The sequence below is a fragment of the Phyllostomus hastatus genome, unplaced genomic scaffold (assembly GCF_019186645.2).
Source record: "Phyllostomus hastatus isolate PE091 unplaced genomic scaffold, TTU_PhHast_1.1 phas_contig_86, whole genome shotgun sequence".
Taxonomy (NCBI): domain Eukaryota; kingdom Metazoa; phylum Chordata; class Mammalia; order Chiroptera; family Phyllostomidae; genus Phyllostomus; species Phyllostomus hastatus.
This window is the reverse complement of record NW_025333977.1, coordinates 67,256,347-67,284,336: the sequence shown is the minus strand read 5'-3', so window position 1 is coordinate 67,284,336 and position 27,990 is coordinate 67,256,347. Positions and strand designations below refer to the sequence as shown.

The window sequence follows — 27,990 nt, the reverse complement described above, 5'->3', positions numbered from 1 at the left end:
GTCTCTCCCACTGTTTTGAACATAATCTTATCTAGGGCAATGAGCATATCTTGTCTTATTCATCTTTGAAATCTCAGGGCCTAGCATCATGCTTGGCACACAGTAAGTATTGGACAAATATTCACTGCATTGAATTGAGTTAAATTTATTTTTCTCTGGACAGAGTGAAGTACTTCAAGCTTTTAGTCAGTAGTTAGATATTCTTGAAGTACTTTTCATGGTAAGTTAAATTTACTGTAAGAGATTCCCTGAGAAAATCACGAATAAGTACAAAGTATTTAGTATACTTGCAACCATCTTCAATTCTGAGGGCAAGACTCTGGTTCGAATCTAATTTTGACCACCAAATTCTTATACTTTGCTGCAGAGTAAAGAAAAGGGGGCTAAGTGTGTCCTCCAGATTTCTGCTATATTTCTGTCTAGGTCTTCACTGGAGAGTCACAGTAACGCAGAGCCCACCAACAGAACAGCCTTGCTCAACAGGGAGGGTCTGTGTACCACAGTGTAAATCACGGCCTTCAGACTTTCTTATTGAAAAATGTGCACTGCTCCTTGGTATAGAGTAAATAATTATAATGATTCAGAGTTTTGAAAATGTTAAAAATAAGTGATAACACTATACCCAATAGATGGCAAATTACTACTCTAGAGAAAAATTAATAAAAATTGTACATTACCATTCAACAAACATTTATAGGGAATCCAATTCATCATATAGTGTCCTAGTTGCAATAAATAAATCACCTTCCAAAGATTCCTCACAAATTTGGTTCAATAAACACTATCAGATGATGACAATTAATGCTCTAAAATGAAGAATGAGAAAGTTTGGTTTATATGTGTGTCAAAACACTTTTTTTGTTTCACTAACCCTGAGTTACAAAACATGGCCAAGCTTTCAAAATAGAATGAAAAAAATAGAAGGGTTAGCTAAAGCCTTGTGAAATTATTACTTCCAAATGCTGACTTGAGCTATAAAATGGCTGTGCAGGAAATGTAACTTACTAAGCAGCTTACAAGAGATCAAGGTATGTGAAAAGTGGATGCTTTATAAGCCTCTCATTTCCCCTAATTTTGTGTTGGCTAGAGGCCTTTCTGAGAAAACTAGATGTTGTCTACAATGCAATTGGTCTGGAAGGGGCAAAAGATGAGACTCTATTAAGAGATACAACAACAGAAAAACTAACTTCTGTGCTCCTAATTGTTTCTTAGTGCAAAAATATCCTCCACACAGTGTCTGCTTGTTCTCACTTCTTTTTGTTTTTCTATCTGAAATTCCATTATTAAAATCCTATTTGGGCCAAATTCATAGAATCAAAGGCTATGGGGAGGGGGATATGGGGTGGTTACTAACAGGAATAGTTTCAGTTAAACAAGACGAATAAGCTTTAGAGATCTGCTGGACAACACTCTACCTGTATTCAGCAACACTATATCATACACTTGAAAATTTGTCAAGAGAGTAGATATTATGTTACATGCTACTATCAGAATAAGATAAAATAAGTTATATTTGGGCTTGTAAATTCATATAAAAAGATGCAAAATATTATGAAGAGATTAAAGTAGTATTTGTGAATCAATACTTGTATGAATTAGTCTAAACTAATACCAGCTAAGACCTAACTATGGCAAATAAAAAAAGGAAGTTTAGATTTAGGCTGTGGTAAAGGTCTAGTTTACAGGTCCATGAGGTGGAAAAGGGCCCGGACAAAAGAGAACATGAGGAACAGAGTGAATGCCACAGAAAAATGGCCTTTAAAAATTTTTGCTCAAGGAAGTCATGTGAGGAGAGGGAAAATACACTTAAAAAATATTTTTCGAAGGAAATTCCTGGCTCCTTTTCTATTGGAAGCTACATCCTTTAGCTGTAGTCTGTGTTAAAGAGGATTTTATAGGTCTGCCTAGGGATTTAAGCAATATCTTTAAAAGAAATATGTATGGGAAAATGCATTGTGAGTTCTCAACAACTGATTTATAAGTGACTTTACAGAAAACAGTCCTTGGGGAATTACTTCCATTAACTTAAGTTTAAAGTTAAAATTCAGTTTTTCTATGTTTCTAAATCAGAACGTTGTCCATCCTATAACTTTTTAAAATGGTCCTGAATTTGAAAACAACATAGTTAAGGTTATTTACAGATTTGAAAAGACCAAATCATTGTTTTTATTTTTTAAAGATTTTATTTATTTTTATAGAGGGGAAGGGAGGGAGACAGAGCAGGAGAGAAACATCAGTATGTGGTTGCCTATGATGTGCCCCCTACTGGGGACCTGGCCCAGGCATTTACTGTGGGAATTGAACTGGCAACCCTTTGATTCACAGGCTGCCACTCAATCCCCTGAGCCTCACCAACCAGGGTCATTCTTGTTTTAAGATAACCATTGAACAAGTAAGAGTCAATATGTCTTTTTTACTGAAGTCTTGGTTCTTGGGGCCTCCTCACTTGAAAATCTCATCATAATTTCCTGCAGAATATTTACTAAACCTTTCAAGGCTTTTCTTTTGTAGTCATCATGGATTTGGACTTAAACTTGGCAGAGTTATATTTCAGTTATAGAAGAGAGAGGCCACCAAATATATTTCAGTCATACGGAAACTAAAAAATGTCACTTACAATATACATAAAAATTTTAGGGAAAAAAGTAGATAGGGATTTGTGAAACATGACAGTTGGATTTCAGAATTACATTTTAAGAGTTTAAAGTGAACCTGAATATAATATAGCTTGGAAAGCTTGCTACTGAATTTGATTTTTTTTTGCTTAGATTTGTATGAAGGTAATCTACTCCAGCTACTATGTGCTGCATTTAAATAAAGCCAAAAATAAAAATAAAAATAAAAATCCCCCAACCCAACAACAACACGTTTTTGTGTAGCATTTGGGGCAGGGTGTCCCAGAGTGACACAGTCTTGATGAAGCATCATTACAGCACATTAGAATGGCCTATGGAAGTTTTTGCAAAATAAACTCGCTTGTAAGTCTGCATATGTATTTTGTAAAATATCTCCAGGATGGTGATTTTGATTTACAGATGTGGTTGAGAACCACTACTTTCAAGTCTAATATTCAGTTTTATAAATTCAGAAACTCTAATATGGTCTAAAAGGGAATGTAGAAATAACCATAGAAGAGTTCAGGAAAATGCATAGAATTTCTCTCTTCATCACTATAATTACAAATTATATACCAATTAAAAAAATCAATGTAAACTCCTGTATACAAAAGGAGGATTAATAAGGAATATAAGAAAATCCAATTTTATGGTACCAGGTGCTACAAATGATACAACCTATTTATTGTACTAAAACATTTTAAAAGATAAATTCAAGCTATTGAAAGTTGGTGCTGTAACTTCTAATTTAAAAATAGAAAGTTCAGTCAACCTATGCTGGGTTCCAAGCACACCCTACTTTAATATATTTAAGTGTGTACCATCACATTAGTTGTAGATTAGTATCCGGCATTAAGCTGGCACAAACATGATAAATAACAATAGTTTACATGAAGTTTCACTTTGTTTTCTGAAAATATAATTAAGGGGATGTAATTCAACTATAACTTTTATGTTTTAAAAATAGGTATTGGTGAGTAAATGCAGCTTCACTTTTTTTTAGTGCTGAATATAAAATGAATTTAACGAAGCTTAATTTTGCTCTTGTATACCAGCACAGACATAATTCCACACAACAGAATTCACAAGAAAAGTGTGCAAATAAAATACAGCTCTCATTATTAATATATAACTAGCATAAGGTAAGATGCCATCTTTACTAGATTTATAATTTGAGTACATAAATATTTAAAAGATCCCTTTAATTTTTTAAATTAATATTTGCTTTGCATTTGTTCAGGGAAACTTTTCAGATGACTCACATTGCTTTTGAAGTGATAAGATGCATTTATATGTATTATTTAAATACTCATATTTCTGAGGTACATCTAGATTTTTTTTAATGGTCAAAATTAAAACTATTTTTAGCCACTAGAAAAAATGGACCAGGAAGTAACACAAAAACTAATTTAAAACTCTTGGCAACATCTTCTGAAGTATAATAATAATAATAATAATAATAAAACATTATGAAGACTTTCATATATGCCAGACACTATTCTAGGTCTATTAGCGATTTAATATTATAATAATCACATTATCTGTAGGAAGTAGTTATTGACTATCATTAACCTTATTTTGTAGATAACATTTACCCTTGAATCCTTCATTGTACTTATACACTTTATCCAATCCACCAGCAAATACTATTGGCTCTAATTTCAAAATACAACACAGAATCCACCATTTTCCTTCAATCAACTGCAGCTGTCCTCATCCAAGCTATGGTCATTTTCTTACCTGCATCACTGCAAAAGCCTTGTCATTTCCCTGAACTCATCTGTACCTCCACATAGGCTGTTCTCAACACTGCAACCAGAGCACCCCTTTAAAAAATAGCTTATGTTGTGTCTCTACTCCACACCCTAAAATAGCTTCCCGTCTTATCTAGAAAAAACTCAAAGTGCAGCCAAGTTTGAGAACCATTGTCTTCTAAGATCTGAATCCTTTTCTGCGCCCACCAGCTCTCTGACTTATCTCTACCACCTTTCCCCTTAGTACACTCCTCTAGCCATCACAAGAGAGTGACTACATATTTTATCATGTTAACTGCCCAGTAAAAGGGTTACTAAGTACAAAGAGTTGGCAGGCACGAATCAGCACTGTCTTAGGCAACAAACATACAGTCTTAGCACATAAGGACTTAATTTACAGTTCTATGGGTATAAAATGCTCCTACCTCAGGGCATTGGCACTTGCTCTTCTAACTCTTTGGAACATTTTTCTCAGGGTCCACTTGCTGTGTTCCCTCATCTTCTTCCATTTTTACACATATGCCACTTTCCATGAGACCTTCCACTCAGTTTATACATATGTCCACTCAGTTTAACATTGAAACCCAGTCTCACTCCCACCTCTACTTTCCCTGCTGTGTTTTACTCCCCTCCCTGATGTACCATATACTTTGCTGAATTTGTTTCTTTTCCCACTAGATTTTAATTTTTATTTTGTTCACTTTTGTATTCCAAGCTCCAGAACAGCACCTGCCCTACTATATATAGTCTGTGAACATATATTTATGCAAAAAATGAATGCATGATTACCAGCAGTTTAACATGGGGCAAGTTACCTGATTTGCTTTGCCTCAGTTTCCACATTGGTAAAATGGGGATAATAATAATGTCTACCACATAATGTCATGATACTCACTAGGTGAGTTATTACATGGAGTTGAAATAATGCCTGACTCATGAAAAGCACACACAAAAGTTATCTACATTGGTTAACTAAAGATACTCATTTTTATTTTTACTTTAGCCACTGGTTCTTAGGTTCACACCGACACTGTCATCTCTAAAACTGCTTCACTTCAGAACTCTTAAATATCAATCTAGTGCATCGGTAAGCTGGCCCTGATATGTAGTATTTGCCAACTTCTATGGTGCAAATACTCCCATCATGACCAATTTCAGCTACTAACAGTTTAACCACCAGCTCCCAAGGTTTCCAACTATTTGAAAATTCTCTCTTGCAAGCTGGTATAATCTGGCTCTAACAAACCATTGCCAACATACTGCTTTCTAACCACATTCTTCTTTTCTTTGTGTTCTCTCACTATCACATACAACTACTTCCTCTTTTACATAATAAAACCTTCCAGCACATAAAATTTCTATTTATTTAAAGCCTATAGAATGGCTGTCATCAATAAATCAACAAACAAGTGCCGGCAAGGATGTGGAGAAAAGGAATGCAGTGTAACACCTCAGGCACTGTTGATGGGAGTGCAGACTGGTGCAGCCCCTGTAGAAAGCAGTGTGGAGACACCTCAAAAAATGAAAAATGGACCTGCCTTTTGACCCAGCTGTGCCACTACTGGGAATACATCCAAAGAAACCCAAAACACATTCGAAAGAACATAAGCACCCTTATGTTCATCATAGTATTATTTATAATTGGCAAGATATGGAAGCAGCCCAAGTGTCCATCAGTAGATGAGTAGATAAAACAACTATGGGACATTGACACAATGGAATACCACTCAGCTGTTAAAAAAAAGAAAATTTTACCCTTTGTGGCAGCATGGGTAGACCTAAAGAACATTATACTAAGTGAAATAAGTAGGCAGAGAAAGACAAGTGTCATATGATTTAACTCATATATGGAATGTAATGAACAAACTGAATCAATAAGCAAAACAGAGACAGACTCATAGATAGAGCACATGACAGCTAGTGGTGGGGAGGAGGTTGGGGGGTGGAGGTAAAGGACTCATGGACATTGACAACAGTGTGGTGATTGCTGGGAGGAGGGGGATATAGGGGTACTAAATGGTAATGGAAAAATGCAACAAAAAACAAGTTCATTATTAATTAAAAAATAAAGCCTACCAGTCTTTATTTCCTTCTTTATCTAGCCTGGATTCACCAGTTGCTTACCTGAAAGAGTCTTTCACGCCACGCCCCCCCCAATTCCACTTTAGTTCCCTTGCTTTCCTGTTGTACCTGCTCTACAGACAGTACTGTTTCCATTCTACAGATGGTCCCTGTCTCCATTCTTATATTTGGGGGTTGAGTGTTTCTGCAAAAGCCACGGGAGTATGCACACCACTGCCAGAGCACACTGAAGCTCTCCAGCATCAGCAGGATGTCAGCATGACTGGTTAGTGATGCTGCTTTTTCCATGACAGACAGGGGCTGGCATGAGTGCAGGGAGAGTGCATGTAACAAATAATAAAAATTATTGAGTGAGCAGTCCAGAGGATCCTCTTCTGGGCCACCTAATGTGCATATCATTAAAAACCTTGGTAAAGATTCTTAGTTGTTCTTTCTAGGGCCCAGACAGAAACTGTTTTCTTGGAGTAGAACCTGCTTTTAATGATCCTGCACTTTTCCTGATCAGCTACTTTTCTTTTTTACTCCAGCAATTATTCTATACATTCACTTTAAATGAAAGTTTGTCCTCAAATTCCCACAGATACAGACCTGAAGTCTCCCTACTTCAGGTAGAAAGGCAATGTCATCTGGTATTACTTCCTTTAATTTAATACCTATTCCTTATAAATCTCTCTAGATGCACAGTACATGGCCCCTTTAGTCTTGGAAGATGTGTACAGCCTTCTGCTGCTCAAAGGCAGTCCTCCATCAGGGTTCTTGGCTTTGTAGCTTCCAATCTGCTAAGAAGCTTTGCCTTACCAACGTGTTTTCTTTGATTCCCTATTTCTCAGTGTATAAATTGTCTGATTTTTTTCTGTCATAAAAGATACTATTGATATTTCTTTTATTGTCTAGTAGTATCTAATTTCTCTCTTCTTACTTTGCTATCTCATTCACTTTTTCCCTAAAAGAGGTCTCCACCTACCACAACTTACTGATCTTTCATTCTCATTTTGCTCTCTGTAGTCTGGCCTGTGTCTGAAATCATTAAAAATGCTCTCATTGAGATCACTGAAGACCCCTTTAGTGCTAAACCCCAAGGATGCTTTTCAGTTTCTGTCTTTTGGTTTCTCTACTGCATTTGATACAATTGCTTCATCTTCTCCTGCCTGAAATGCTCTATTCTCGTAGGTGTGAGACTCCATGTCCTCATCTTCCTCCCTGCTCCTCTCTGACATCTCATTCTTAGCTGCCTTGGCAGATGCCACCCTGCTGCCACCTCAGGTTGACATGCCACAGAGTAACAGCCTTGCTCAATCAACTCCTTTCCTTTTCCCAGCTTCTTCCTAGGAAATATCATGGTTTGGCTTCAATAGCTATGTTTAAGTTACTGACTCCCAGATCTTTATCTTTACTAAAGATTTTCCCAGTGAGCTTCAGATTTATATTCTAATTGCTATCTGGACATTTTCACTGCATGTTCCATAGGCATTCCACAATGTAACATGACACATATTACACTCATCATCTTCTCTCAACTACCAGCCTCTACCAAAATGACGACGCCGTTCCTGTTCTGCATCTTCATTTCAGGTGGTAGCACCAGTGTCCACACATTCTTTTTGCTTCCAAGCATTCTTTCTTGAGCATGTCTTGAGCTATGGTTTCCTTTTTTAAAAAATTTTATTTTATTCTTGTTTATTCTATAACAGTTGTCCCAATTTCCCCCCTTTGCCTTCCTCCATCCCCATGGTTTCCTTACTCAATCTGATCTTGTTTGCATTTGTCTTTATTAATTTCCCTTTTTTATATGTGTGATTTATGGATGACACTCCTTGCTTGCTCATGTGATTATGCTGTGTAAATCATGTATGTGTATCTTTTTCTCTCATGTTGGAGGACTGGAGGCTGCAGCATGAACACAATATAACTTCTTGAACTGAAACCTATGGTATTATATTTCTGTATAACTGAGTTTTATGATATAACAAACAAATCATATTCAACAAATGTTATAAAATAAAGGAATAACTTTTTATGGTTGACATATGATATTTCAAATTTTCAAAATATTTTATGACTTTTTGTAACTGATTGCTAGTTAATATTATTATAAAAATGCAGGTCAAAAGACTTAGGGACAAACAGTTGTTAGGTAAGTGTCACAAAAAGTGTTTGTGAAATCCACATGTACAGAGGAGGAAGAACAAATAGAAACAATAGCCAAATTTACACTTACTTCACATTGAGAACTAAGTGCAATCGGAAAAGGTAGGAAAGTCTGCACATTAGTAGGGTCAGACTTTCCAGGCAGTCAGCCTACTATTCCATTTTACACTAAAATGTAAAGCAAACACATAGTGACATAGCCACCCACACCCGTTCTCCATACACACACATGCACGTGTGTGTGCACACACACACAATTACTCACACACACCTGTATGCACACCACCCCTGCCAATATATATCTGGAGGAATGTCCATAAGAATCCAAAACAGTATAAGATTTATGAATCCACTGCAATATCACAGACAGCTGCCATCACCACTGGCACTAGATTGTAATCTTTTATTTTGTTTTGCTACAACCCTTTCATATAAAACAGAAATTGAAGTGATTTTGAAGTCGTGTGGGAGACCAAAGGGACATCTTCTCTGCCTCCAGTAAGCACAGAGTGCTATTGGCCAGCCATGGATGTCTGCCCTGCTATGCAATGCACTTAGCCACATCCTGCTTCTGTGTTCACAGAAGCTGCAATTACCAAATTCTACAGCAGCAGTGTGAAAAATGACTTTGCTTTTGAGAATTTATGGGATATAATTTCTGCTTGCATAGAACTTTGAGTGTGTGCTGTTGACATAAAGTTTATAAAGTACTTTGAGGTTCTGGGATAAAAGAGATGACTATAAAGGAGTGTCAGAATATTAATGAAGGTTAAAAACAGAGCATTTGGCCCTATTTCCTTTTTTTAAAATAGAAATTCTGTGTGCAGAGGGAACACATAGGTGGGAGATGGCAATGGACTTATAAGAAGTACATAATAAATAATTTAATAAAAAGATAGAATTCATACTGAATGAGGACATGGCTTTTTGAGTCAGAGATGAGTTTGAATCCTCACTCTACCACTTACGATGGGTTAGGCATTACTCTATAAACTTTACAACGATCAACTAATACATCCTTATAACATTTGTATGGAGTAAATGCTGTTAATATTCCCATTTTAGAGATGAGGTAATGGAGGCATAGAGAAGTTAGTTATGTGCCCAAGTCACAAGGTCCCACAGTAGCGAGTGGCAGAGCCAAGATGAGCCGAGAAAGTATGTTAAAAGTTCTCATAGTAGTATAATGGTGGTCACCACCAACTGAAAATTTACTCTTTCCCAGACTCTATGATATCTTACATACATGGTGTATAAAAGCTGAAAAATATTGGTGTTTAAATTTTAAATGATGAAATATGTCACTTATAAATATGTAGTAGGATGTTTATAGATAAATATTTTATTTATAACATATTATCTTTTCTTTAAAATTATTTTAAGTAATTCATAATTTGGAAGGATAAAAAGTGTATCTGAAGCTTACATTTCTCTCTTAGTTTGCCTGTGGCAGTCATTTGATCCAGTTTTCAGTAGCAATTTAGATTGGGTATGTGCTACATTATTTGCCATTGTATTTATGTCTAGGATATAGCTGATATAAATATAAAAACCTCTTCTAAACATCATTAGATAATAATGTATATCTGATAAAAATGAGTTTTTGGGTAAATATAATGGAAGGGCATAAGTATATCTGTATTTCAGTCACCACAGGCAATCCTGATAAATTATTCTAAAGTAATTTGGCACATTTACGGGAGAAATGAATATGAACTATAAAATAATATTTTATAGCTGAGAATGGCTGTACAAAACAACAAATAGCTCATGTCCCTGAACACCTATGAATTTCATTCTGCATCGTGTGGGGAGTATTGCTTTGTAATAACTTGACGATTCTGCTGAATTCAGCACCTGGCATTCAATCTGAAAATCCAGTCCAGTCACGGTGTAAATGGTCATCACTGCTAATATTGAAAGCAGTTGCAAGAAGAGAGCATGGGGTCAAGAAAAAGCCATGAAAGTGAGATCCAGAGAGAAAGGTGAGATACATGCACAACTTGTCTAAAATAACATGGAGCAAAACATGAAGCGAAGAAACAATGCTTGAGATGGTTTATTCTCATAAAAATGAAGGATAAATGACAGGGCACATTTCAAACAGCCAAAGTCCACTCAGTTTATAAGTCAGAAAAATGGCTACATCTCTGTAGGTGGATATATTTTAAAGACTACAGTGACATTCAAATATCTGACCTCTGTTGTGGATGAAAAATATTGACCCTTATAATTATTTTTCATATATTTTTACTATTGATGAATATTTTTATTGCCTCTGATGGCTTTTGAAATGTTAAATGTATTATAAATGTATTTTAAACTATAACTTCATAGTGCCGTCTCAGCTCTTTCTGCACCACCACAGGCACGCCTCGTTTTATTGCACTTCACAGATACTGCTTGTTACAAATTGAAGGTTTGTGGCAACCCTTTGACAAGCAGGTCTATTGGCACCAGTGTTCCAACCGCATTTTCACACTTCATGTCCCTGTGTCACAAATTGGTAATTCTCGCCACATTTCTTTTTTTGATACATTTTATTTATTTATTTATTTTAAATATTTTATTTATTTATTTTTAGAGAAAGGGGAAGGGAAGGAGAAAGAAAGGGAGAGAAACATCAATGTATGGTTGCCTCTTAAGTGCCCTGCACTGGGAGCCTGGCCTGCAACCCAGGCATATGCCCTGACTGGGAATCGAACTAGTGACCCTTTGCTTCCCAGTCTGGCGCTCAGTCCCCTGAGCCACACCAGCCAGGGCCCATATTTCAAATATTTTTATTATTTTATATTTGTTATGGTGATCTGTGATCAGTGGTCTTTAATATTACTATTGTAATTGTTTTGGGGTGTCATGATGAGAGAACTTAATAAATGTTGTGTGTGTTCCTACTGCTCCTTCAGTGATGTAGTCCCTCATTTCTCTCTCCCCCCTCCCCACTCTTATCTTTCTCTCTGTCTCTCTCTCCCCTTGGGCTTCCTTATTCCTTTTGACACAATGATATTGAAATTAGGCCAATCAATAACCCTACAATGGCCTCTTAAGTATTCAAGTGAAAGGAAGAGTTACATGCCTCTCACTTTAAATCAAAAGCCAGAGATATTTAAGTTTAGGGAGGGAGGCACATCAAAAGTAGAGAAAGGCTGAAATCTAGGCTTGTACCAGTTATACAAGTTGTGAATGTACAGGAAAAATTCTTGAAGGAAATTAAAAGTGCTACTCCAGTGAACACATGAGTAATAAGAAAGTGAAACAACTGTATTGTTGATATGACAAAAAGTTCTAGTGAACTGGAAAGAAGATCAGATCAGTCCAACGTTCCCTTAAACCAAAGCCTAATAAAAAAAGCAAATGCTGAGAGAGGTGTGGATGCTGCAAAAGAAAAGTCTGAAGCTTTCAGAAGTTGGTTCATGAGGTTTAAGGAAAGAAGTCATCCTCATAACATAAAAGTGCAAGGCAAAGTAGCAAGTGCTGATGAGGAAACTGCAGCAAGTTATCTAGAAGATCTTGCTAAGATCATCAATGAAAGTACCTGCACTAAACAACAGATTGTCAAGGTAGATGAAATAGCCTTCTATAGCTTTCATAGCTACAGAGAAGTCAAAGCCTGGCTTCACAGCACTAATGGACAGGAGACTCTCTTGTTAGGGGCTAATGTGCTAGTAACTTTAAATTGAAGGCAGTGCTCATTGACCATGCCATAAATCCTATAGCCCTTAAGAATTATGCTAAATCTTTCCTGCCAGTGCTTTGTAAATGGAAGAACAAAGCCTGGAAGATAGCATATCTGTTTTCAACATGTTTTAATGAATATTTTAAGCCTATTGTTGAGACCCACTGCTCAGAAAAAAAATTGTTTCAAAATATTACTGTGCACTGACAATGTATCTGGTCACCCAAGAGCTTTGTAGATGTATAATGAGATTAATGTTGTTTTTATGCCTGCTAACACAACATTCATTCTTTAGCCCATGATTCAAGGAATCATTTCCACTTTCAAGTTTTATTATTTAAGAGATACATTTCATATGGCTGTTGCTGACATAGGTAGTGATTCCTCAGATATATCTGGGTAAAGTCAATTGAAAACCTTCTGTAAAGGATTCACCATTGTAGATGCCATCACGATCACTCATGATTCATGGGAAGACATCAGAATATCAAAATTAAAAGGAATTAGGAAGAGGTTGATTCCAACCCTTATGGATGATGTGAGGGTTTAACATGTCAGTGGAGGAAGTAACTGCAGATGTGGCGGAACTAGAACCAGAAGTTCAGCCTGATGATGTGTCTGAATTGCTGCATTCCCACAATAAAACTTTAATGGCTGGGGAGTTGTTTCTAATGGATGAGGAAAAGTGTTTTCTTGAGATGGAATCTACTCCTGGTGAAGATGCTGTGAAGACTGTTGAAATGACAAGAAGGATTTAGAATAGTATACACATTTAGTTGATAAAGTAGCAGCAGGGTTTGAGAGGATGGACTCTGATTTTCAAAGACGGTCTATGGGTAAAATACTATCAAACAGCATCACATGCTAGAGAAAAATTGTTTGTGAAAGGAAGAGTCAATCGATGTGGCAAACTTCATTGTTGTCTTATTTGAAGAAGTGGCTACATCCACCCCAACCTTCAGAAACTACCATCAGCAGCCACCAACCTTGAGGCAAGACCAGCAAAAAGATTATGGCGCTGAAGGCTCAGATGATGCTTAGCATTTTTTAGCCATATAGCATTTTTAAATTAAGGTATATATATATTGTTTTTGTAAACATAATGATATGGCACAGTTAACAGACTACAGGATAGTGTAAACATAACTTTTATATGCACTTGGGAATAAAATAATTGTGTGATTTGTTTTATTGTATTTGCTTTATTGTGATGGTCTGGAACCAAATCCACATTATCACCAAGGTATGCATGTATATAAAATAAATGATTTTTGTATATATCATACATATAAGGAAAAATCACTTTATAAAGTACTTTAAAAATTTTTTTGTTTTAGAACAAATCTCTGCCAGCTTTCTGAATAGTCAGCCAAATGAACTTAAGAGGGACAGACTTGATTAAACCAGTTTTCTGATATCAATCTGAGTCATTATTGATCAATATACATCAGTTGAAAGGGTTTAGCGTTATAGATAATGCATAAAATATATTAAAGAGTTAAGTTTGATAAAGCAAAATAAATGGCTATGTGAAGTAACTAAGTTTCATTCAAACTTGTTCTTTATAACATCATTTGAAATACAGATATATTAACATGGCAAGTAAATTTATAAGAGAAAGCAATCACATTATTACATGTGTATTCTCCCCCTTAGTAACACTTAGTAATATATCACAGTATCAGAGAAATGCATCCTAGAGGAAATGTTGCTACTCTTCATTAAAAAAATCCCTGAATCACATTATGCAAAAATTAATTTATGATAAATGATTTAAATCTAGAACTCTAAATAGCTTATTCAAATGCCATTAGAAAAAAATACCTCACCCGCAAAAAGGAGTCCAGGGATCCATTCTCCATGTATTCCACCACGATCATCACCGGTCGGCCTGCACAGAGCCAGAACACACAGGGTCAGAGCAATTGGAGAACCGTGCGCTGCAGTTAGAGGTTTCCAGCTGTGACAGCTAAATTATTTGTATTTTATTAATAGGAATTTCATTTTCTTACATGTTGCTATAAAAGTACTCATTATACACAGGTATCTCTCCATTTCTTTATAGCATTATCGCTTTTGAGTTCATAAAAAGAATATCAGTTACAATTGAATTACAATAGAATTAAGTACCTCCTTTTCTAAAGCCCTGTGATCACTTGTTTGTTTAGATTATATTTTTTTTTGTCCTGAGCTTTTCCTTAAAAGATCATCAACAAGTAAAGTCAGGGTGATAACAGTTACCACAGCTTTTTTGATACTTGTGGTTCGACTTCTCCTAGTGGTGCAGCAGTTATGGCTGAATTACATTAGACTGAGCATTTCTGAAATATTACTAAGGCAAAGCAGAAAAAGAGAAATTCATAAATTCTCCTTAAGAAATTATAAACCATTGGTTATAGACTGCTTTTAAGGGCTCTAAAGTAGAAAAATGTCAGCAGATTGATGAATGCTACAAAGTTGGTGGGATTTGTAATAATGCTTGATCATCTCTTTATTGGACATATATTAAATCAACAGAACAATGACAGTACATGAAAAATAAGTAACTGATTTCATAGTCTAGTGCAGAAGCTAAAATCAGCAACTAAACATCATTTCGTTTTTTATCACATCTATTTGCAATTGTTACGGCTCCTAATGCACCTATTAGGTAGAATATTTGACATAAATAACTGATTTGCTTCAAAGTAAAGAATCTATTTGTTCTGCCCAATTTCCTAAGTTTAAAAGATAAACTCATTTCAGATGAAGGCAAAATGTTATTTACCTGAAATAAACATGTATATATGACACACTTACTTTTTACATCTTTATTTCTTGCTTCTCATGGGAATTTTTAGCAATTTAGCCTGCACTGTGCACAGAGTTTTTCCTCGTGAGTACAAAGAAGATCTAGAAAAAAATTATGTGTACCAGTCATGGAAGTACTAGGTCTCATGTAATTCATGTTTCTTTTATGAACTCAAAACCTTGTGGGTTATAAAGGGTGATGGCAACAAATTAATAAATGTCTTCAAATGCTAGATTTTTACAATTGAGTGTATATTTTAAAGAAAGATATGCTAAAGGTTAAGTGTGGTAATAAAGTTCTCAATTTATCATGCATAGAATTAGAACCCAAAGAAGACATTCATTTTGTTGGATTTCTACAATGCTCCTTAAAGGCATTAATTTCACCCAAATACAGATAAGGATCTTTATCAGAAAATATTGAGGTCAAGTGAACTGTCAGCACTATTGTAGGCAGTGACCCAGAAGACCAGGTTTTAAATCTGAAAGTTTGTTACGAGCTCTTTTATTTGGCTATTGGTATCAAAGAGCTTAGAGATAGGAGCCTGATGCAAACATTTGGTTAGCAGGTAGGGGAAAATAAAAGGTCATCTTAACACTTAAATATAAAAATCTGAGACCAATATTCTGCTTTGAAGTAAAATGAATTATAGATGTTAAAGGAAAATGTTGGGTTACTTCAATGACTGCCTAAGTTTTCTGACCATAGTCAAAACTTTTCAATCTATCTTGACCATTGTGCTAGAGAAACATATTTTTTTGTTTTAATATTTTATTTATTTATTTTTAGAGAGGGAAGGGAGGGAGAAAGAGAGAGAGAGAGAAACATCAATGTGCGGTTGCTGGGGGCCGTGGCCTGCAACCCAGACATGTGCCCTGATTGGGGATAGAACCGGGGACTCTTTGGTTCATAGGCCAGCACTCAATCCACTGAGCCACACTAGCCAGGGCAAGAAAGATAGTTAGATTTTAAAAATATATTTAAAAATATTTATCCTCTCTCTAAGAATATCAGTTTCATTAGAACAAAAAAGTTTGCAAGCACTTCACTTATACTGATACATACTATTATTAACACTATTACACAGATGAGAAAATTGAAGGATAGAAAATTAAGCCACTTGTCTAAAGTCAAACCACTGGTAAGTGGGAGTCTCAGGCAGTCTGTCTCAGAACTTAAACTCTTAATCTACATGTCATGTGCTTCACAGACACTATTTATAGATCAAAGCGGTAAGCTCTGTTAGTCAATCCTCATCTTTCCTAACAAGCCTTATCATTTCCCAATCCATCAGTTGTTACAGTCTATACCTCTTCATTTCTGTGTCCCTCAGCCTTTCCTTTTGGTGTTCCTCTGTTAGGATTACCTCCCACCTTGCTTCTATCCATAATAATTTCACCTCACAGCACCCCAGAATGTATACACTGCAACTCTCCCTTGAGAATCTCCCACAGTGATATTTTCTATAGCTGCATTCCCATCACATCTTTGTCTGCACTATGAAATGTGCATGGTTTTATAGTTTTTCTTAACTTCCCATAGATGCTTTGTATCCCTGTTCACTGGGTGTCTCAATGCCACCTCCCATACCACTGAGCAGAGCAGGTGCTACAAAGAAACAAGATGGTTTTTCTAATCAGTTTTACATTTCCTAAAAAAGTAACCCTGAAGTATTTCAGCAAGATTGTGATCTACATGAATACAAAGTACTTTGAAATTAGTTCTATTTATAGTTTCTTGGGAGATAGTTTCTGCAAATCTAAAATTCATTACTGACAAGTTTAATCTTCTCATTAAAGATAATAAAGGATCAAACCAAGACTCCCTAGGTTTCTTGTGAATTAGAAGTTTCACACCTGAACTCTGCATCTTTTGTATTTTGTCCAGTAGCATCAATTGAGAGCAGCTGTTACTAAACTAAGGAATTTTTTCTTTTTTTAAGAATACTGTTGGCATCTAACCTATAATTTGTTTCCTAGTGGTTTCTGATAGGGAAGTTAGTTACACTATAAAGATTAAAAGCAACTTCACAGTTCATGATTACATTTTATAATGAAGGAAATAGATAAGTCTAAGGGAAATTATGGAAGTTAAGATGGTATTCTTTAAATACTTGATTAGGTGAGAGAATTCATTGATAACTACTATTTTTTTGGTCTTATTTTTTAATATGTAAAAACTATATGTTGCACTATTGCTCTTGGAAAATGCATTTGGAGGTGATTAATGCTATTTTTTACATTTTCAAAATATTTCAATTTATTTCATTTTTTTACAATTTTAGCCACTTACTCCAAGATCCTCATCACAGAATTAACTTAGTATTTGCATTGCACTGATATCAGTGGACAAACTCTAGGATTCTTGAGCCAGTCAAGTCTCCAAGCCCACAGATCTTTTTTAGAAGTCTCATCAGTTTCATTTAAAAAATCTTCAGACTTCTGGTCAAGATGGAGGCATAGGTGGATGCACCACACCTCCACGCACAACCAAGATTGGAACAACAATTTAGAGGTAGAATAACACCCAGAACTGACAGAGAATTTATCTGAATGGAAGTCAGACAGCCAAGAAGTTGAAGTAGACCGGTAGGAGGGGCGGAGAGGAGCAGCAGCTGGGCGCGGGTCACAGCGCAGGTCCCGGGGAGGAGAGCAGATAGAGTTGGGTGCATAAGACATCCGGGGGCGTGTAAGACATCTGGGGCGCACAAGATCACAGTGGGTGGACCCTGAGTATGCAAGCAGCAGCTGGCAGACCAGTGAGGCAGCGATTGTGGAGCAGGGCAGAGCATGCAACCCAGGATCCCAGAGAAGGGACATTGTTCCCTCCCGTCCCCGCCCCCACATACAATGTCACAATCTAGCGACTGGGATGCCCAGCCCTGGTGAACACCTAAGGCTCTGCCCCTCACTGTAACAGGAGCAACAAGACCAAAAAAAAAAAAAAAAAGAAAGACATGTCTCAAACAGAAGAACAAATCAATGCCCCAGGACTCATCATTTTAAGCGACTGAGAGATAGCCAATCTACCAGATACACAGTTCAAAACACTGGTGATCAGGAAGCTCACAGATTTAGTTGATTTTGGTTGCAAATTAGATGAACAAATTCAGGTTACCATAAAAGAAATGAAGGAAAATGCACAGAGAACCAATAGTGATGCGAAGGAAACTGGGACTCAAAACAATACAGTGGACCAGAAGGAAGAAAAAAACAACCAAACAGTAAAGAATGGAGAAATAAGAATTCAAAAAAATGAGGACAGGCTTAGGAACCTCCAGGACATCTTTAAACATTCCAACATCTGAATTATAGGGGTAACAGAAGGGGAAGAAGAAGAGCAACAGATTGAGCACATATTTGAGCAAATAATAAAGGACAACTTCTCCAGTCTGGCAAAGGAAATAGACTTCCAGGAAATCCAGGAAGCTCAGAGAGTCCCAAAGAAGTTGGACCCAAGAGGAAACACACCAAGGCACATCATAATTACATTAGCCAAGGTAAAAATGAAGGAGAGAATCCTAGAAGCAGCAAGAGATAAGGGGACAGTCACCTACAAAGGAGTTCCCATCAGACTGTCAGCTGATTTCTCAAAAGAGATCTTAAAGGCAAGAAGGGGCTGGAAAGAAGTATTCAAAATCATGAAAAACAAGGACCTATATCCCAGATTACTCTATCCAGCAAAGCTTTCTTTTAGAATGGAAGGGCAGATAAAGTGCTTCTCAGATAAGGTCAAGTTCAAGGAGTTCATCATCACCAAGCCCTTATTTTATGAAATGTTAAAGGGACTTATCTAAGGAAAGAAGATAAAAAAAAACATGTATAGTAAAATGACAGCAAACTCACAATTATTAACAACCACACCTAAAGCAAAACCAAAAGAAACTAAGAGAACAAGTAGAACAGGAACAGAACCACAGAAATGGAGATCACATGGAGGGTTAGCAATAGGGGAATGGGAGGAGGAGAGAGGAAGAAAAGGTACAGAGAATAAGTAGCATAGAATGTAGGTTGAAAATAGATAGGAGGAGGGTAAGAATAGTATGGGAAATTTAGAAGCTAAAGAACTTATAAGTATGACACATGGACATGACTAAAGGGGCGATGTGGGTGGGAGAGGGTGTACAGGGTGGAGGGGAGTAAAGGGGGAAAATGGGAGAACTGTAATAGCATAATCAATAAAATATATTAAAAAAATCTTCAAAAATATTTCTACAAATCACAGGCAAGAAATGATTTTCTTTGTTTTCCCCTAACTAGCCCAGAAAAGGTTATAGATATTTTACTTATTTTTAAGAGTGTATTTTGATTTTAGTTTTTCTGTTATCATAAATCAAGATCTTGTAAGAAATCACATATTCATACTTTGAACACAACTGATGATAAGATCCCATGTCATTTGTTTTCTGTTGTAAGAACAATTGTTTTCTTTAATTAAAACTTTGGCAAACTATTTACTAATAAATGTTTCTCAAATTGGCAACTTCCCAATAATTAAATAATTTAATATAGGTGGTATTAAGAAAATATATGATGATAAGTACATACTTTTCTTGTACTATTGTTAAAGCAAACAAAAGAAAGTCATTCTTTAAATCTTGGGGAAAATATTTTCTGAGTAAAATACTATTTTTCTTTTTTGCTTCAGTGATGACCTGTGAAAGAATGGGATTATAGAGATTTAATATTTTCATATAAATAATGAATTTGTGCTAGATGTATTGAAGTACTTTGTATCAGTTTGGCAATTTCTAATGTACAGTCAGTAATATCAAGAATCATATAAAAATCAAAGAAGAAATAAGGAGCTTCCCAGACAAGAAGAAAATAAAGGAGTTTGCTAACACCAAACCAGTACTAAAACAAATGTTAAAGGGCTGGCTTTAAGAAGAAGAAGAAAAAAGAAAAGGAAAAAAACAGAGGAAAATAGTCTAACAATAAAATGGCACTAAATATGTATCTATCAAGAAACACCTTAAATGTAAATGGCTTAAATGCTCTAACCAAAAGTCATAGGGTAGCTGAATGGGTAAGAAAACAAGACCCACATGTGTCCTGCCTCCAAGAGACACATCTTAGATTGAAAGTTACACACAGGATATAAGTAAAGGAAAAAGACATTTCATGCAAATGAAAAGAAAAAAAAAGCTGAGGTAGCAGTACTTATATCTGACAAAATAAACTTTAAAACTAAGGCTATAGTAAGATACAAAGAAGGACACTACATAATGGTAAAGGGAACAATCCAACAAAAGGATGTAACCCTAGTAACCATTTATGCATGCAACATAGGAGCACTTAAATGTGTAAAGCAAATCTTGATGGATATAAAGGAGAGATCAGCTGAAATACAGACATAGTTGGGGATTTTAACATTCCATTGACTTGAATGGATAGATGTTCCTCACAGAAAGTCAACAAGAAGACAGCCTTAAATGACACACTAGATCAAGTGGATTTAATTGATATCATCAGAGCATTTTACCCCCAAACAGTAGAATATACATACTTTTAAAGTGTACATGGAACATTTTCTAGGATAGACCACATGCTAGGACACAAAACAAGTCTTAATAAATTTAAGAAGATTGAAATCATATCAAGCATCTCTGAGACCACCATGCTATGATACTAGAAATCAACCACAAGAAGAACAAGAAAAACACACACAGACACGGAAGCTAAATACCATGTTATTAAACAATGACTGGGTCAACAAGGTCAAGGAGGAAATTAAAATATACCTTGAAACAAATGAAAATGAGCACATAACAATCCAAAATCTGTGGGACACTGGGAAAGCAATCCTAAGAGGGAAATTCAGAGCATTACAGGCCTATCTCAAGAAACAAGAAAAAGCTCAAATAAACAATCTAACTTCACATTTAAAGGAACTTGAAAAAGAACAACAAAGAAAGCACCCAAAGTGAGCAGAAGGAAGGAAATAATAAAGATGAGAGCAGAAATAAACAAAATAGAGTCTAAAAAACGATACAAAAGATCAATAAATCTAAGACCTGGTTATTTTTCAGTACTTTTAAGCTAGTTACTTAATATATTTCTTCCTCCTCTGTTTCTGCTGTAGACAGTGAAGTATAATCTCAAATAGATTTGATAATAAATGAAATCATTTTCTTACCCCTTCTTGGCATTCAAAAGATATGGTTGGTATATATTTGAACAAAGTTATAATGTATTAGACAATTATTTTCAGTCACAAGATAAGTACTAAAATTGGGGAATTTGTTTCTCTTATACTCTTGCCTGGTGATTATCAGATCATGTCTCATCATGTCTCAAGCAAACTGTTAATATTTCTCCAGAAGTTTTTATTTCCTCCCACATTCCTGTTTTGATTAAAACATTACCATCCATCTAGTTACCCAGGTTTGAAAACCTATTGTAATATTGAATTATCACTTTATCAAACCCCTCTTGGTCTGTAAGTTATTAAATTGTGCTCATCTATAGAAAATTACCACTGTGTATGTTCTGCCTTTGTTTTGCTCAACTCATTACAATAATCCTTTACTAGTTGTACTTGCTAATGCATGTAAAACTATTATTTTGAACATTCAGAGTGATACATCAAATATATACTTTTAGTGCCTACTATATATTATTTTCGGTTTCTGGAAAAACATCCTCAATCAACACAAGATCCCTGTTCTCATGGAGGGCACAGCAGAAAGGGGGATAAACATAACAAACTGTCAATTACTACAAAAGTTTAATATTTCAACCCTCTTTAAGGACTATTTTAGTTATTGTATTGTTTGCTGCAGGATTAAAGTCTAAATTGTTTGACAATGAAGTTCCTTTGCAATCTTTCCCTTACCTTTTTTTCTAGTATCATCTTTTACCTCCTCCTATTCCTCTAACTCCTGTTTTTCAAATTCTCTAGGTAACTTATATTTCCCAAAGTATGATTCTCCTTGCACCTTCCTCTCTTCTTTGGAAGATTGCCTTCTCAATATCTCCACATGGTAAATCATATATATACTTAAAAAAAAAAAAGAGTGCAGCTTCAATGCCATCTCCATTGTCAATTCTCTCATGAATAATTCCCAGTTTAGAAAGATGTGATTATTTACTTTGTCCTCTCTTTATGTCTTAATCCAACAATTTCATAACATTTCTGGTATAGTGTCAATGAACTTGGTAGGTGTCTGCCTCCCACTTGAAAATGCCCTTGAGGTCAGGACTTGTGCTTAACAGTTCTCTGTAACTTCACTATTGGGCACACAGCTAGTCACTACAGCAGGTACTCAATTATATTTTTTTGAATGAAATGCCAGAAGAAACATACACATAAAAGTGTTCTCTAAGAATAATTCTAGACCAAGAAAGAGATACTGAAATAACTGAATGACAAATTAATAAACCCTAAATTATTTGCATTGTAAAATACAGTTTTGAAGAAAAAGCAAAATTCAAATTTCAGCTCTGATACCTTAGCTGCATGATCTTGGGCGAGTTATTTTAGCTCTCTCAGTTTTTGCATATATACAATGAAGATATATTACATACTACATATGATTGTTCAAAGGCTTAGATGAGAAAGCATATAATTAATACTGTGTCTCTCCATAGTTGGCACTCAGAAATGCTGCTGTACATTTACTTTGAATCTTTTGTGTGTGCCGTTCTTCTTGTTATATTTGTTTACTCTGAGCAAAAAATACTTTTATAAAAATGGATCATTTCTTTATTTTACTACACTATGGTGTGGACATGAACATTCTTTTCTATCCTATAGCACAATAAAAATGACTGAGAATTATGTTTTATATGACAGTAAATTCCTAGTTTTAGCACTGAAATTCTCATGTCCCAGACAAATTGGGATGGTTGTGTACCTTATTCCTTGTGTACTAAGCACAGTATAGTTAGAAGCTGTGGGATTAGAGTCAGATAACAGAATATTGAAGACTTTTTTCACTTTGGGCAAGTGAGATTTAATAACTCAATTATAGTCTCCCTGCAATTATCATCTCTGCATTTGTATACTATATATTCCTCATTTGTATTTCTGTATATTGCATATTACAACATAATAGCAGGAAGTGATTTAATACCTCTTTCATTGCCTGAGGTATGATATTAAATGAGATGTGTTTAAAATACAGAGAATAGTACCTGATACTAAGTATTGAAGTGTACAGTAACAGCTTAAAGAATGGATAAATGGGAATGTTATATCCTTCTTTACTGATTAGTTTAGTTCAAAGCTAAAAATTGGCTTTCAGACTTAAGAAGGTTCATTACTAAAACATGACCAAGGCCAATATATTTAGGAGCTTTCCCAATGATCTTAAAGCTCATTTTAAATCCTATACACCTGAAATCAACAGGATTGAAGTTGCTTTAATGAGCAAGAGGGTTTCTCCTAAAATAATCAAAATGTGTATTTTATTACTATAAATGACATATTGTTATATATATATTTTAGGAACAGCTTCTATAGAAAACAGCTTCTATAGAAAATAGATTCTCATTTCTGTCTAGCAAGCTATGCTGTATCTTCTATGCTCTGTTTACAGATTTGTACCTGTCACAACAGGTCTTATGGCAAATCTGGAATTGATTTTAACCTTGGAGCTATTTGAAACTTCTAAATCTATAAAACTATGTTAATTTTATTCTCCTAATTTCTTCATTTTGCTTTTTTTAAAAATTTAGATGTTATTCCAATGTCCTTGGAGAAATGCTGAAGAATACATTATATTATTTGGTGATAAAACAGCTAAGCAGAAATTAGGAGGAATGATCTGCATTACAAAAGCACTAGCATTTCTTAATCTAGGTTTGTTTTAGAGTAAATAGAAGGTATGAGGCTAAAGACATGGAACATAACTTTCCTGCCAGTTCCAGAGAGCAGTGGCATATCATTTGCAGCCATTACTTTAGTAAAACTCAGTACTGTCTTTCTTTCTACTGAAAATTATCATCTGGGTGAAAAGATATCCTCTTAATTAGAAGTGTCTCATTGACAAAGAAATTGCCCGAGATGCTTGATGTAAGAATGTGTCATCACTATAAGACACTACCCATATTGCAAAATTTTAATCACATGAATTTTTAAAAAATGGCTTTCCTGATTTCATATTACATTCATATTACAAGGAGTGGTGGGGGAAAAATGGAGACAACTATATTTGAACAACAATTAAAAAAAGATAAAAAATAAAAGTAATATAATGATAATGTTTAAAAACATTTGTTTTGAAATTATTTCATTTTTGACTTTTTGCTTTCTGATTATTATAAAAGATATAACTGATTATGCAATAATCAATAGTTTAATTACCATTAGGTGGCAATGAACAAAACCTATCAGATGGTATGCAGGGACAGGAGGTAGGTGGAGGTAGAAGAGGCTATAAGGGGGATAAATGGCAATAGAAAAAATACAATAAACAATAAAATATTAAAAAGACATATCAGATAATTCTCATGACTTGAGAAACTATATAATATCTAAATTCAAAACCAAATTAAACTATATGTCAAATAATTTTATGCTGCCTTTGTTCTTCATATGAAAACTATTTGTGGTAGATAATTTAAAAATAGGTACTCTATCTAAATTAGTATAGATATAATAACTTACTTAAAAAATAAGTTCTTCAATGTACTAGGCACTTTTCTAAGGGTTTTACATGTGTTAACTCATTTAGTCCTCACATCAACTCATGTGGAGAGTATAATTACTAGTTCCATTGAACAGATAAGATTACCAGCGTACTGAGAGTTCAACAATTTGTCCAGAAACACAATGAGCAATTGGCAGAGCTTGGGCTTGAAGCCAGGCAATCTGGCTCAGGTCTGAGTGCTTGGCCATGTTGTTATTCATCTGAATAATACTTGGCTCCATACGTAATCTGGAGAACATAAAGTATTACCCTAAATCTCAATGCTTCATCTTAGAAACACATCCTGGAAAGGCATAATGGACTGGGCACTGGGTTGTTCCCAAATATGTTTTGAAGTTCCCAAATATGTATTTGTTCCCAAATACATTCTAGAAGTTCTAGAATTTTAAAGCCCCATAAAGCCCTATAGTATTCTACATAAACAGGAAATATGTGCTAAGGAAGTTTGCTGAGAAAAAGCTTTAGATTTTGCTTTTCCCATTTCCAATATCAGTTTATGATAATGATTTTAAGTTTCCTTTTTAAATCAATTTATTTTTAATTATCCTTAATATTATATATAAGCATTGAAAGGACTGAACTTTACCAGTTGAAATTTCTGGTTTAAAAGTCATACATGAGAACTTGAGGAGTAACATGTGATATGTTTCTGCAAAACCTCTGGAAAAGACATTGGGAAAACTATTAACATATCCTGAATGTCTTAGGAAAGAGTCTGAAGCTTTTGGGAGAAAGCAAAAATATCATATTTTCCAGAAGTGCTTCAAATGCTCTGCTTTGCTTCTGGCTTCAAAAGTGTCTTATGGTTACAGAAATGGTCAAATATTCTGCTTTTAGGTCTTTTGTATCATGCACTAATCAAAAGGAAATTTAAAAATAAAGAAGTAACTAGACAGGCCATAGTTGATGTATCTTAACTACACAGGTTACTTATGGTGAGACTTTAATTATAATGGTGAAAATATTTGTTAAATGAATCATACACATGATATCAATTAAACTACTTTCCTTTTTTTTCTTCTCATGAAAAATGTTATTTTTTAGTCTTTTATGCAACTCTTATAAGAAGTATAATTTCTACTTTTTACTTCAATTTTGCTAAATACACTTTCTGTATGACCTCTGTGAACAGAACCATGAAAAACCATGATTGTGCCATAGGGCAGCTTCTATTGTGCTTTTTCTTACAAGGGAAAAGAACGAATGCTGACATGAGACATGATTTGAACAGGGCTGCTCTGTCCCCACCTTACTCATGTTCCTAAGTGACCCAGCAGCTCACAAGGCCACCCATGCATGCTGCCCTGTGGGAGTCAGTGTGGCTCTCCAAAGGGGAGGAGGCATTTGAGCAGTTCAGTGTCTTGTAATGTTTCCAGTTTAAGTGAAAACACACTGACATAACAATCCCTACCGGCACAAAGACTAAACGCTGATTCACATGGATATTCAGTTAATTTAGAAAGCTCTGTAAAGTTTTTCAGAATATTTCTTTGGGAGAAAAAATACTCGGGTAAATCTTCTGCAAGTGTTGATAGTGTCTTTGAATAGGACCAAAATAGACAGCGCAATTTATAATAATAAAGCAAGATCTCTAGGAAATAGGCATGTTCCCAACTGAGAATTTAAGCAGTCATATATGTAAGATCCAGATTTTTAAGATTCAAACTTATTTAAATGATAGGAAGATAAAAGAAGCACTTGTGCTAGTCAGAAGGCATAGTAAGGCCAAAGGCTAAGACTATTTAAAGAATCTGAAAATAGAGAAGTAAAAAGAACTAGAAAAAATTGGGAGATTACTCAAAGGCTCTTTTAGGATTTTTCATATCTTCCTGGCAGTATAAAAAAAAGAAATTCTCTTTGTAAATGTTGAAGACCTTGATATCAAATGCATCCTGCAGATCTGTGTTTTTTTTTTAATGCACTGCCAGTCTTACATAAAGATGACAGTGCTCACTATGTCAGTTAAATATAACTTTATATATAGAACACTGACTTTTTAGGAACATGAGTTTCTTCATTTGCGGATTCAGGGTTCCAGAAACCTTCTGAAATTGTATGCAAACATTTAGAAAGGAGTCAAGGCTGTAAGACAAAAGAAGTGTTTATGCTAATAAGAAGGCATAGGTAAGATCAAAGGCTAAAACTGCTTAAAGAGTCTGATAACAGAGAAGTAAAAAGAACTAGTAAAAACTGGAAATTACTCAAAGGGTTTTAAGGTATTTTTCATGTGTTTTTTCAGATACATTTTTTTTGAGGGTAGAGAGTCTATGTCATTTTTGGCCAAGACAGAAAGCGTAATCCATAAGGAATCTGAGTTTGCGACCCATACCCCAACATTACGGCCATCTGTCCACAGGAATTCCTAAACTCATAAAACTGCAATAGATTACTGTTTTTAATAAACTGAATGTTATTTGAAGGTTCAAATTATATCTTCAGTTTTGTACATGTTCTCATCCTGACTTTTTTTATTCCAACTGGTATCTTCGAGTTGTCTGAAGCTTGACATTATTCAGCTAGCTCTTCTTGTGCTGGTTTTAGAAGCTATCAGTACATCCCAGATGTGTTCTTAAATGATGGTTTAACCCATAACAAACAGTGTTAAAAATATTTTAAAGAGGCTGCTTATGGTTCTATGACTAAATACACTCACTCACATCATATTCCTTGTGCTTCTGTGGCCGAGTGTGTTCTCTTTGTCATTTTATCAGTGACCCTCTCTCCTCTATGCCTCTTCTGAGTCCTGAAATGGAATAATTTTGGTCTTCTGCCCAGTCCGGCCCCAGAGTCCCCAATCTAGTTTTTAATCATTGCAGTTCTCCAGAGCTCCCTTCTGAAGACTGCAGCTGCACAAACTTTTGGAAAGGAGAGTTCTCTAGGGGAGAACTGCACGAATGGGCACTGAGTAGCTTATTGGGGCTTGAAATTGCCCAAAAGTAAAGGAATAAAGAAACTGGGAGTTAGAAATCCAGATGAAGGTCTTTCTTTTTACCACAGTTTGCATTTTGAATCATTTATTGAGGACTGTACTTTGCATATTTAATCCAGTTTTCCTATTCCTTTTATAGTCAGCTTTTTAAAAAAAGATTTTATGTATTTATTTTTTAGAGGCAAGGGAAGGGAAAAAGAAAGAGAGGGAGAGAAACATCAATGTGTCATTGCCTTTCACACGTCTTCCCACTGGGGGCCTGGCCTGCAACCTAGGCATGTCCCCTGACTGGGAATTGAACCGGCATCTCTTTGGTTCACAGGCCCACACTCAGTCCACT

At 35.3% G+C, this 27,990-nt stretch overlaps 1 protein-coding gene across 1 annotated transcript in view; it reads right to left on the bottom strand.

The window, feature by feature from the left end:
- Window positions 1-27,990, bottom strand: part of LOC123826934 (ephrin type-A receptor 6) — a 912,013-nt gene that overhangs the window by 140,386 nt on the left and 743,637 nt on the right. Inside the window, exon 13 of the mRNA XM_045851150.1 lies at window positions 14,105-14,166. Coding sequence (XP_045707106.1) covers window positions 14,105-14,166 — 62 coding nt within the window. The remainder of the gene's footprint in view (window positions 1-14,104; window positions 14,167-27,990) is intronic.